At 41.0% G+C, this 12,547-nt stretch overlaps 1 protein-coding gene across 1 annotated transcript; it reads left to right on the top strand.

The window, feature by feature from the left end:
- On the top strand, positions 1-11,144 carry LOC129761822 (restin homolog). Its single transcript, XM_055759608.1, has 6 exons — positions 1-323; positions 383-991; positions 8,106-8,298; positions 8,367-10,096; positions 10,148-10,533; positions 10,592-11,144. The coding sequence occupies exons 1-6, from the start codon at positions 117-119 to the stop codon at positions 10,692-10,694; spliced, it is 3,228 nt and encodes a 1,075-aa protein (XP_055615583.1). The 5' UTR covers positions 1-116; the 3' UTR covers positions 10,695-11,144.
- The last annotated feature ends 1,403 nt before the right edge of the window (positions 11,145-12,547 follow it).

The raw sequence follows: 12,547 nt of genomic DNA on the forward strand, positions 1-12,547 counted from the left end.
AAATTGATAGCACAGTTTTTCACAAATCAAAGCAACCGAAGCGCTGTAAAAAATAAATTTGTCACCTCCAAACACAGCGAGCCGGCGATAGTTTCCATCTTCATCCAATTTCGGTCATGTCCTATGCCACACAGAAGGAATTCTTCAATGTCAGCTACCCCAATGAAACCCCAAAGCTGCCGACGCGGAAACGTAGCGATGGAGCGATTATGACGTACGATTTCTGCCCGGACAATCGAGCGTGGGCTTTGGACAAAGAAAAACGGTCTCTTTATATCCTTGACGTTGTTCACAAAACCCGTTTCAGGAAGGCTTTACTTCACGTGAGTAACCTGGTTCGAGCTCTGACATATATTTTTCTTTATGCTTTGTTATACGGCAGCCGGAAGGTGAGTTCGAATTAACTAAAGACTACTTGGTTCATTTGGACGTTGAAGACTTGGCAGAATACATTCTCCGACTGCAAACGGAAATTAAACGAAAAAAACTGAGTGTGCGCGAACTCGAAGAATCACACAGACAGTTGGAGACAGTTCGAGGGCAATCCAATGACTACGCTTTCATCCAACAACAGTCAGCTATTCTGGAGCAGGAACGCAACGAATTTGAGCAACAGTTGTTAGATCTGGAGGAGGTTATTGTCAACCTGAAAGATCGTGCCGATAGATATGACCTATTGGCTAAAGAAAACGAACTGCTGAGATGTCAGCTGCAGAAACAACAGATGGGCCCTGCAGATAAAATTAGATTACACAACGCAGAGGCGGAGGCAAAGTTCAACCGGATTCAAGCAGAGGACTACGAAAAGCTCGAAGTGGAACTAATCATCATGAAAACAACGTACGAGCAGCTCAGAGAGCAGAAGCGCGAACTGAAGGAGCGTCTGCAGAAGGCTCTGCTCTGTCAGACAAAGCTAACCGAGCTTAAAAGACAAATCGCCATTGAAAAGGACAAAAGAGAAAACATTGAGGAAGAAATGGAGCGCTTATTGGTAAGAATGTATTAGCAACACATAGTATTTTATTTATTTATTTTGGCTTAACGTGTTTACAACATGGCATGGCTCACAATTTTTCTCCAATTAACTCGGTTCGTGGCTATCTCTCTCCTATTCCGCGGGCATCCCATACTCACCATGTCCTGTTCCACTTCGGTCTAAACACCTTGCTCGCTGCTCTCCTCGTCGTCTCGTACCAGCCGGATTCCCAAATGAACACCTTTTTTGCAGAATTGGTGTCCGACATTTTTGCAACATGTTCTGCCCAGAGTATCCTTTCAGCTTTGATCACTTTCTGGACACTGGGTACACCGGAGAGTTGCGTGTGCTCGTGGTTCCTCCTTCGCCTCCATACGCCGTCCTCTTGCACACCACCGAAGATGATTGTTAACACACGTCATTCAAAGACTCCGAGTGCTCGCAGGTCGTCTTCGAGTATTGTCCACGTTTCGTGCCCGCAGAGGACACCCAGTCTTATACTTATGACAGACATACAACTGTACTAGCGTTGTACTTTGAAAATTGTCTGTCACCATGTACAGCGCTAGAACCATGCAAGCAACTCGGTACAGTCGCTGTACCTGTACCGACCTGTTTCACCGCTGTACATGGCTACTTGTACTGTGCACAGCGCCATAAACGGTTAGTGATGGGTAGCATGAACAAACCGAATCAAAACACTTGGCATTTTTTTTGACGTAGGACTACGTCTAACCGGAAGATATAGGGGGTGAAATGGAAATCTAGACACTGAACAAGTAGGAAAAAATGCAAGATTTTGAACGCTTATAACTCGAGCATTTCTCAATAGATCGCAAAGGTTTTTGCATCAATTGATAGGAAATATATCTACGCATCTATCATAATGAATAACATTTCATTTTTCATGAGATAAATAATTGAATAATTGTGAAATATCAAGCATTGTCAAAATGCCCTATGTGCCCATTTTTGATTGGTCCATTTTGTGCTCCTCAAATCGTACCGACCAAAACGGGCAACCAGAGCAGCAGCGAAATAGAATGAAGCACGATTGGGAAGGAAAAAGAAAAAAATGAACGAAACATTGGTCGCAGTCTCACACATGCGTAATTCTCGAGCCAGCCAGTCAGCTTAAAAATCCCCGCTCCGCTGCCGTAACGATCTTTCTTTGTGTGGACACCGACTGGACAACATCGTTGCTGGACGGGCTGGACGGCGAGGGATCGAGTGCCTTTCTCAAGGCTAGAGACGAATGAACTGCAAAAGTTTAAAGTCTCTATAATACAATACCTTCCTTCCTTCCGTAACGATCATTCTCATTAAAACCGTACACCACATCGGTTCCCATCACAACACATCAACAAACCAACCCAAGCAGCCATGTCTGGACATGGTAAAGGAGGAAAAGTGAAGGGAAAGGCAAAATCCCGCTCGAACCGTGTTGATCTGGAGTTCTCCGCAAGGGTAGCTAGGCCGAGCGCGTTAGTACCAGTGCACCAGTCCACCTAGCCGGCGTTATATAGTTTCGGCCGCCGAAGTGATTGAGTTAGCTGGCAAAGCTGCTCGCGACGATAAGAAAACCCGCATTCGGAACAGAACACATTCGGTTCTGTGGACATCAAGACAACAGGCAATTGCAGCGAGTGGCGAGTGGCAAACGCAATCGCAAAACGGCATCAGGTAGCAGAAGAAAAAAGTTTGTTCTTTATACAAACTGCTTTGGTGTCAAATCCAAACAAGGCGGCATCGAGGGCGTTCGAAATGGTTTTTTTTCAAAACCACGAGTACTAAGTTTTCTAAATTGGAATCATTCCATAAAACAAGGCGCTTTTCAGGGCCATTAAACCTTCCAAAAAAGAGTTTAGGGAATACAGTTCAATGCTTTCTAAAACAATATCCAAAATAATAATAAAACACAAATTGATTTTTTCATAATTTGTTTACCAGGATATGATGAGTATGTGAATTTGGCAGTTGTTCTGAGCTTATTGATTTTCACCAATTCTTAAATTGCTTCTAGATTGAAAGTACAGTAATTTACACTTATCTCGACATTTAGCTAATTGGACGAACCTGTAATGCGACATATTTAGTTGGACATTTTTGTAAACATAGAGTTCGGGGTCCAAATTATGACCCCACATTGAAAGTTGACACTGTACCACTGTCATCGCAAATGTTCAATTACAGGTTAAAATTACCTCCAATCCGATACTGAGTGGTGGTAATGCGACGTGCCATTGAATGTAATTTACTGTAAAATATGTCACAAGCTGGATGGGAAGAAGTTTTCCAACTGTGAAAGCTGTGGCGAGTGGCAAATGCAATCGCTAAACAGAAAGGTTTAGCCGAACAAGATGGGGATATCGAGTGATAACAAAACAATAAACTCTTTAGATTGAAGATAATTTTGTGATCCTGAAAAGGACCCTTTTTAGCCTGCATGTGAATCCAACGAGCGAACAAATCGTAATGAATGTATTTTTTTGCCATCGCTCCCTTTTAACGCTCATTCGTTCGTCTCTTTGGACTCGCCCCTCTGGCTGAGTCTGCCGATTTGTCTCTATCCTGTGAGTGTGTACCGCTAGAGTATAAAACACGCGGACCCCAAAAAAATATCATATTTTCTTTCAACCCGTGTGGTTGTACGGCATCGGCATCGTGGACGTAACAAAGGAGGACAAGTTAAGGGAAAGGAAAAGTCTCACTCGAACCATGCAGGTCTCCAGATCCCTGTTGGTCGCATTCACTGATTGCTCCGCAAGGGTAACTAGGCCGAACGGATTGGTGCCGGAGCACCAATATACCTAACAGCGATTATAGAGTTTCGGCCGTCGGAGTGCTCGAGTTGGCTTGCAAAGCTGCTCACGACAATCAGAAAACCCGTATCAAGAACAGAGCAGCTTCGGTTCGGCGCTCATCAAGGCAACAATTAGTTTCAGTGAGTGGCAAAGTGTTTCTCCGGCACGTCGCATTAAATGTAATTTACTGAACAACATGTCACAAGCTGGATGGGAGGAAATTTTCCAACTGTGAAAGCTGTGGCGAGTGGCAAACGCAATAGCTAAACAGGAAGGTTTAACCGAACAAGATGGGAATATCGAGTGATAACAAAAACACAACACCAAAGGTTCTTTTCAGAACCATCAACATATTCATAAAGAGTAAATAGTAAACTAATCCATTTTTCAGGTAGATAGGTAGGTATTCACGTAGGAGAAGAAAATAAAACAATATATTTAAAATATATATTTAACAAAAGCTGTCCCCTTTGTATAGTCCTACGTCACTCCGGTTATGTCCCCGACATTACCCACCCGTCTTTTTTTTATTGACTTCCTCTTGAGTTAATGACTCAGATTGGAGCCTTATTTGTTGTGTTTGATAGTTTAAACGCTAAATAAAAACCTTTTTCATTGAAAAATATGTGGTGAAAATTGGTCGAATTTCTGATTGTCAGTTTGACATGCGGTACAATGAACAACCAAAGTATGTCTGTCATGCTACGATTCTCCGGCTCTCACGGCTGGTATCATTGCCAGACGTTACCATTGTGTCAAGGTAGACAAATTGGTTCTCTACCTCTAACTCATCGCCGTCGATCACAACACTATTACCTAATCGGGCCATGTAATGCTCGGATCCGGAAGCCAACATTTTTCTTCTTGGATGGCACTAACGTTCCCAGTGGAACTTTTGCCTTCTCAACATAGGTATTACTTCCGTCATTTTTATTAGTAATACAGTAAACATTCACTAACTGGGCGAAAAGGGAGGACCAGTTATCGACATTCGCGTTTTAACTGGTCCGGCATGTTAAACGTCAAATAAAATTGGAGGGGGAACTTCAATTAATTGTTTGATTCGCGTTGATCATGAAATTGGATAAACAAAAGGATTACAATGGAATTTGGCATTGAGTGCGACAACAGGTATGAAATATGATTTGAGGAAATTATTTTTCTGCAATTTTATCAATGTTTTTGTCATTCGAAAATAATGTCAATTTTCATAACATTTCGAATTACATTCGAATGCCTCTCACAGTATATCTTCCATTTGAATATGGCGGCGATTGTTTACGAAATTCTGCTTTTCAACTGGTCCAAGGATCAGTTAACGTTCGCCCAGTTGAAAAGCAGACCAGTTAAACCAGGACCAGTTAGCGAACGATTACTGGGAATGTAATTTGAAATCTTATGAAAATTGTCATTATTTTCGCATGACAAAAACATTGATCAAATTACAGAAAAATAATTTCCTCAAATTATATTGCATACCTGTTGTCGCACTCAAAGCGAAACTTCCATTTGAATCCTTTTGTTTATTCAGTTTCATGATCAACACGAATCAAACAATTCATTGAAGTTCCACTTGATTTTATTGGACGTTTAACATGCCGGACCAGTTAAAACGCGAATGTCGATAACTGGTCTTCCCTTTTCACCCAGTTAGTGAATGTTTACTGTATTTGGTTTTAGACGCATTAATTCACTCCGTAGCTCCTTTCGTGTTATGGAATTATAAGCAACTTTAAAGTCGATGAATAGATGATATGTTGGCACCTGATAATTTCACTTCAACTGGCACTCAATAATGTGTCTATCGTTTCTCAGAACAGAACCAGAACCATGCAGGCTACAAATATACCTATTCTCTCTTCACGCTCAGTAAGAAAAATATCTCGTTTCTTTCGTACATATTCCTTCCGTTTCACATTGATTTCTTTCATTCTGCAAACAAAAGCGACGTTAGAAATCGTCACTTGGAAATTAATTTGAAGCATCCATGTATTCGGACAGTTTTTATATAAATGAATGTTTCCTTGCTGCATTCCAAACTTATTCACTGAAACTAATGAAAACGGTGCAGTGAGGATTGTGCAGTATGCCTGCAGGAGTAATCATTCACCGGCGCTTGTAGTGAGCGTGAAATTAGTGATGAAACGGATAGTAGTTTGGTCGGATACTGAATACCGAATATCCAGTTTAGCTTCTAGTCCGGATAGCCGAGTAGCCAGCAACCCGATGTTTGTGTTTGTACTTGTTTGTGTGCGCGCATGTATAGGTGTATTTGTGCGTGCACGTGTATTTGTGTATGTTAGCGCGTTTTTTGGGTGTTTGTGCGCACGTGTGCGCGTTTTTTTCCGTGCGCGCATGTTTGCACGTGAGTCTGTGCGTGCGCACGTGTGCGTTTTTTTTGCGTTTGTGCATGTGTGCGTGTTTGTGAATGTGTGTGCAAGTATTTACAGGTGCGTGCGCGTTTGTGCGCCTATGTGCAAGCGTGTTGGCGTGTATGTGCGGGCGCTTGCATTTCTGCGTGAAATTTCCAGACCTAGTCGAAAATCGTGTAATTTCGAGCAAATCGTGTGAAAAAAATCGCGTAATTTCAAGCAAATCGCATAAAAAAATCGCGTTATTTTGAGCGAATAGCAAAAAAAATCATGCAAAAAAATCGCATAAAAAGAATTCAGTGTACTTGCAAATAACATGTTCCTCCGTAACATTGCATACATGTTTGATACAGAAAACATAATAAAACGAAGACAGCTCAAATCGGACTATTCCTTTCTCGAGTTTTGCGCTTACCAAAACGTTTGGCGATTCATTTTTATTCATATAGTTAGAAGACATAGGGTTTTTCCACCTGAAAATCCATTTCCACTTTCGAACACAGATCAATTTCATTAGCGCAAACATCAAATGGACTAAAAACCATTACCACGATGTAATTGTAGAACATTTTGGAGTTCAATTTTTCGAATTTTCTTATTTTCCTTCAGGGTTTTCCGAATATTTTAAATTGTCATGTTTAGCTGTTAATATAATTGGCCTCCTTATCCTTCTAGAGGAGGTAGGGGTGTTAAACCATCATAAAACATTTCTTCTACTATTAAATACTCACATTCCAATTTTAGCTCCATTTGCTTGATTAGTTCTCGAGTAATGCAGAAATTCGTGTTTCATTCGTATAGCAGCTACCTCCTTTGAGAGGTGGCCATCATAGAAATATTTCTTGCACCCTAAAACTCGAGAAAAGAAAATCCGATTTGAACTGTCTGTCTGAATGAAAATAAATGTAACCCGTTCAAGCAGTTTTATACTTGCTTTCAAGCTTCTGCTTTTATATTTGTAAGAGAACGAAAGAGGAAAGAAACGAAACAGAAGAATCAATGTTTCAGTATGCGTAGAGAATTTTTCGTTTCCACTTCACCCCGATACACTGAAATTAATCCACCGAAAATGACTGTAGTGAAAGTGAGGGGTGTATGTATGAAATTCAGTCACATTTATTATCTTCGAAAATAACTAGCCCTGGTTGGGACTATGTACCCGCGGCATTTCTGGAGGAGCTGTTGCAAGGTGAAGATTTGATCAGTAGTAGACCGACCTTCGATGAAACCGGTCCGATAACTTTCCACGAATCTATTTGTAAGTAGCGATAGACGACGGAAAAATATTTAGAAAACACGTTGTAGGCGGCATTCAGGACGTTGATTGCATGAAAGTTTCCACAATCTAGTTTGTCTCCTTTCTTCAATGCGCGAGTTGCTATACCCGGCATATACGCCATCGTGCATATGCTCACACAGAGTAACTGCACCCATCATCTTTATCGCTATCATGCGCATTCCACTCGGTGACCTATCGTATGCACGAGACCGTCATGTGGGCTTACGAGACATTGCTCCGCCCTGTGTTGGAAGAAGTTTCTGCGTGCGGCCACATACTTAGAGGTGGTGAAATCGATGAGTCTTAGGCCGTTTTCATTTGTTAATTGGTGTGCGCTGTACATGCCAATTGCAGGTTTGAATTTCTCCTAAAAACCGATCTGAGCATTGAAATCTCCGATGATTATCTCGATGTCATGTTTCGGGCAGCGTTCGTATTCGCGTTCCATCTGCGCGTAGAATTCATCTGTGCACATTAATGATGCTAATGTTGAAGAATCGGCCCTTAATCCTCAATTTGCACATTTTGGATTTGATTGGCCACCATCCAATCACACTCTTTAGCATATTACCCATCACAATGAAAGCGGTCCACTCCATGCGCGCATACCACACCATAGACAGTTTCCCTTAACATGTAGTGATATCCATAATATTTCGAACTAATTCTTCCAGGTACTGTATGACAAACAGTCCCAAGAGCTTCGACGTAAAACCAGCTATTTGACGGAAGCTAACCATCGAATGGAAAGTATTCAAGAAGATTTGCGCTGGTCGCAAGATCAGATGCTACAGGCCATAGAAGAAAACATTGTGGAAGAAAACATCTATCAAGACACTACCGAGCCAACAGAAAATATCAGGGCAGGTAAGTGAACAGAAGGTTATTATTCGACTAGTTTATGTTCTGAGAAATAATTTCCTTCTATTTATAAGTGATGGATGCGAATACTCCAAGAACGGACACAACATCATCTGACGAACAGTTGGATCTGCTGAAAAAGCAACTAGAGAAATGTCAAACGGAATTGGAGGAACACACAGAAAAAGAGAAGTCGTATCAAGATCGAATACAAGAGCTCGAACATGGATTAGTTGAACATCAAACGAGACTGAAGGAAGAGGAGAAAAAAGTAGAGCAGCAAATGTTCGCGATGGAGTTCTCTCGAACGCGCATTAACGAATTGCAGAATGAGATGGCGGCAAAACAGACAGACGTAGATACCCGTAGTGGTTCGGTTGACATCCAAATCGCTAGCCTACAAAAGCAACTCGAAGATGTACGGAGAGAATTGTCTGGTAAATCGGCCGAACTGAACACAATTCAAGCGGAAAACACTCTGCTACAGTCCAAGGTATCCAACTATCAAGACAACATTGAACGCCTTGAAGAGGCCCGGAAACTGGACCTGGAGGAGTTGGAAGCATCCAAGAATGAGCTAACGAAATCAAGGGAAACAATGGAAAGACAATTAGTCGAACATTCATCAATGCTCGATGGTTTGGAGATGGGTAGTCTCAAAGAACAGAACGACACTCTCCGAGGAGAAATATCTAAGTTAGAAGAAAAGTTGAGCAGTGCCCAAAAATTACTGCAAGATTTACAAAACAAAACAAGCGACCATGATGCTTTGCTAAAAACCATTGAAGATCTTAAGACGGAATTGCAAAGCGTCAACGACTCGTTGGAGGAAAAAGAGATGATTGTCAATAGATTGGGAACTGAAGCAGAAGCAATTAAAGTAGCAGCGCAAATGCAAGACACCTTAGGTCCGAGGGTAGATGATATACCCATAGACAAGCAGAATCTCACAGTAGAAATTGAACGCCTCCGAACAGAGCTAGGTGACTGTCAGAAGGATTTGAAACAGAAGGTGGATGCAATGAATACAGACAAACAAAGTCTAGTCGAAGAAATGGAACACCTCCGAGTTAAGTTGGGCTTTTATCAGGAAGAATTAGAACAAAAAGTGGATTCTATAGACATTGAAAAACAACACTTGATCGCCAGTGCAAAGCAACATTCGATAGACAATGAAAAACAACACTTGAGAGAAAATCAAGAGCAACACTCAATAGACGAAGAAAAGCAACAATTGATAGACGAAGAAAAACAACATTCGATAGGCAATGAAAAACAACAATTGAGAGAAATTGAAAAGCAACACTCAATAGACAAGGAAAAGCAACAATTGATAGACAAAGAAAAGCAACATTCGATAGACAATGAAAAGCAACACTTAATAGACAGTGAAAAACAGTACTTGATAGAGGAAATTGTTAGCCTCCGAACTCAGTTGGCCCAGTGTCAGAATGAAATAGAACGATATCAGAAGGAGAGGGACATTTCCGAAGAAGCAGAAGAACACGAAAAGAGTTCAATTCATGATGTCATCGAGAAAGAGCTGTGCATCGAAGACGAAGATGATATGGGTGCAGGAGAGTATCCCGAAGATTATGAATCCAGTATTGAAGGTGCACCAGACGATCTAGAAGAGGGTGATGGTGATGCAAAAACACAAAATATTTCTCTAGTTGACGAGGCCGAGAGATGGTCTATTCTGCAAGATAATATACTAACCGATGAGGATATATTATTCATCGGATCATCAGATCCGGATAGAACCAGAGCCATCGCACTCAAAATCGTTCGTCATGGAATTAATGTAAGTTTCATCTGGACATGATAAACAGCCAATAAATGTCCATTCATACAGGCCTTAGTAATAGGAGAACTCGACCATCTGCACAAAGAATTATGTCGCGCCGTCCTTGATCGCTATCTCATGTTGAGTCAAAATGTAGCTACCATAGATAACGGCATATGCACCTGTCGCCAAATCATAAAAACAGTGAAAACCATGAGAAACAGTGAAATGATGGGCATGTTTGCATTCAATACTCCAGTGCATGTTGGCAACCCGGTTCTGCTGAAAGATGAAGTGTCTGTGAAATTGCCTCCCGAAGCGAAGCCGAGATCCAAATCAGCCAGTTCAGGAATACCCGATAATGCTCCGCTTTCTTCGATGTTCTCCAAGCCAGCTCGAGCAGCCGTACAGAAAGCCAATTCGAGGGTACTACTGGGGCGGTTTGATCCTTGCAGGTTAACAATTGTCGTAACAGGTTGTGGTTGTGTAATAATCGATCTTATCTCTTCACAGAACACGTGAATGGAGAGCACCAAGAACACCTCAGGAAATGTTCTTTGCGGGTACTTTATCCGATGGTTCTAGACTTGTGACACGCCAGAAACGGAATATTTGAAAGCAAAATTCATATTTTTCTGTTTGAGGCATTTGCGTTTTTTTTTTAAATTCTATGAGTAGTATTTATTTTACTTGTTTTATTATTTGTTAAAACAAGAACAAACCAGAACAAATGTTAAAACTGAACAATTCCAAAAACAAAATAAAAACAACGAACTACGTAAATTTTACGCGATTCGACGTAATCTTTCCATCGAACCGTGAGAGCTGGCCACTTATTTCACAGTATTCACGATTCATCAGTCATCAAACTCAAACGGTTTAGTTTTTTTCTGTATTATAGTGACTTTCAACACGATTGACTGGTTCGTCACTTTTCTTCCACATTTCGGAAGAATGTCGAAGTGAGTACGGAAGTTACCACTTCGGATCGCGTCGGTCCCTAGGGGCCGACGTTGAGCTTTTTGATAGGAAAGTGCTGACTGAATGGGACTGACAGTTACAAAATAATGAAATAAAAATATATACGGTTTGTTTTCAGATGTTTTACAAAATGAGACTACTTTCTAGTCGAATTGCTGACTGTTTTCTATTTATACAATAAGAATATCCCTTGAAATGATCTGCCTTTCGCAAATGGAAAATTCCCTAAATCATAAGATAGGTAGCAGTATAGTAGTAGAATAGAGAGTAGGTAATAGAACAGACAAGCTCCGCCTGTGGAGTTCAATCGGTAGGACTTAGGATTAAGAATGCTTAAAAGAAAGTGGAGAAAATAAAGCACAATCTGAACTCACAGCTCGAAATAAAAAGTTGTTATTATTTATGAAGAAAATGCCTTAGACCGCTCGGGCCGTTGCACCAATCTGCATTTTTTGACGAAAATCTGTACTCTGTACCGTACAGAATCTGTAACAAAAATAACGAAAAAATCTGTATCAGATAAATCTATACGTGTGACAACGCTGGACAACTGGAAATAGTCTAACGGCGTCAAATCACACGACCTAGGCGGCCAATTGACTGGATCATTTCTTGAGATAATACGCTCACCAACCTTGGTTTTCAATAATTTGATTGTTAAATTCGCTGCGTGGCTTGTGGCACCGTTCTGTTGAAACCACATATTGTCTATATCATCCAATTTGGACCAAAAATAGTCGGTTATTATTGAGCGGTAGCGATTCCCATTCACAGTAACAGTAACGTTTTTTTTTCGGGATACAATGGTGACTCATGGAGTACGTATGGATTGCTGCCTGACCAATGACGCATATTTTACCTTTTGACGAAGCCATTCAGCCAGAAATGCCCAATTCACGAACATAGGATGTTTCTGGGCACTTGTCTCACTGACACGGGAGCATTTTGTAATGTGCCTGTGGATTCAAATTTTTCCACAAAACGGTCAATTGTTGATCTGGCAGGACGATTATGACGACCATAAATTGGACGTAGCGCTCTTAAAGTTGAGGCCATTGACTCCGAATTTCGGTAGTAAATTTCAATAATCTCGACTCGTTATTGGATCGTATATCTTTCCATTGTGTGAAATGGCAAACCTTAAGCGGACCTTACACGGTCAAATTTATTGACAATATGATGACAGTTGAGAGCATAATGGCAGCTGAACATGGCCGACAACGCAGAAATCCGGATTTTCTGATTTTCGGGCATCAATATCGTGACATTTCATATGGATGCATGATGATGACGTTTTACCTCACGGACTTCCAGACTGAGTTGCCAGATTTGCAAGCGGGCATTTAATGTTTGTTAGCCTTTTTTGCGATTGCAATTAAAATTTATAAACTTCTGAAATTGTAGGAATCATAAATGAAAGCTTTTGGTTTGGAAAACTAATACAGTAATTTACATTTAATGCGACATGCCGAGGAACCACTCAGTGTC

Source organism: Toxorhynchites rutilus, chromosome 1 (assembly GCF_029784135.1).
Source record: "Toxorhynchites rutilus septentrionalis strain SRP chromosome 1, ASM2978413v1, whole genome shotgun sequence".
Lineage (NCBI taxonomy): Eukaryota > Metazoa > Arthropoda > Insecta > Diptera > Culicidae > Toxorhynchites > Toxorhynchites rutilus.

What these genes read in the sequence shown, in the direction of transcription:
- LOC129761822 (XM_055759608.1), top strand. Translation starts at nt 117, where the DNA reads ATGTCCTATGCCACACAGAAGGAATTCTTCAATGTCAGCTACCCCAAT. An exon ending in TCAGGAAGGCTTTACTTCAC is followed by an intron (nt 324 to 382) that starts GTGAGTAACCTG and finishes GTTATACGGCAG; the next exon opens with CCGGAAGGTGAGTTCGAATT. An exon ending in AACAGAAAATATCAGGGCAG is followed by an intron (nt 8,299 to 8,366) that starts GTAAGTGAACAG and finishes TCTATTTATAAG; the next exon opens with TGATGGATGCGAATACTCCA.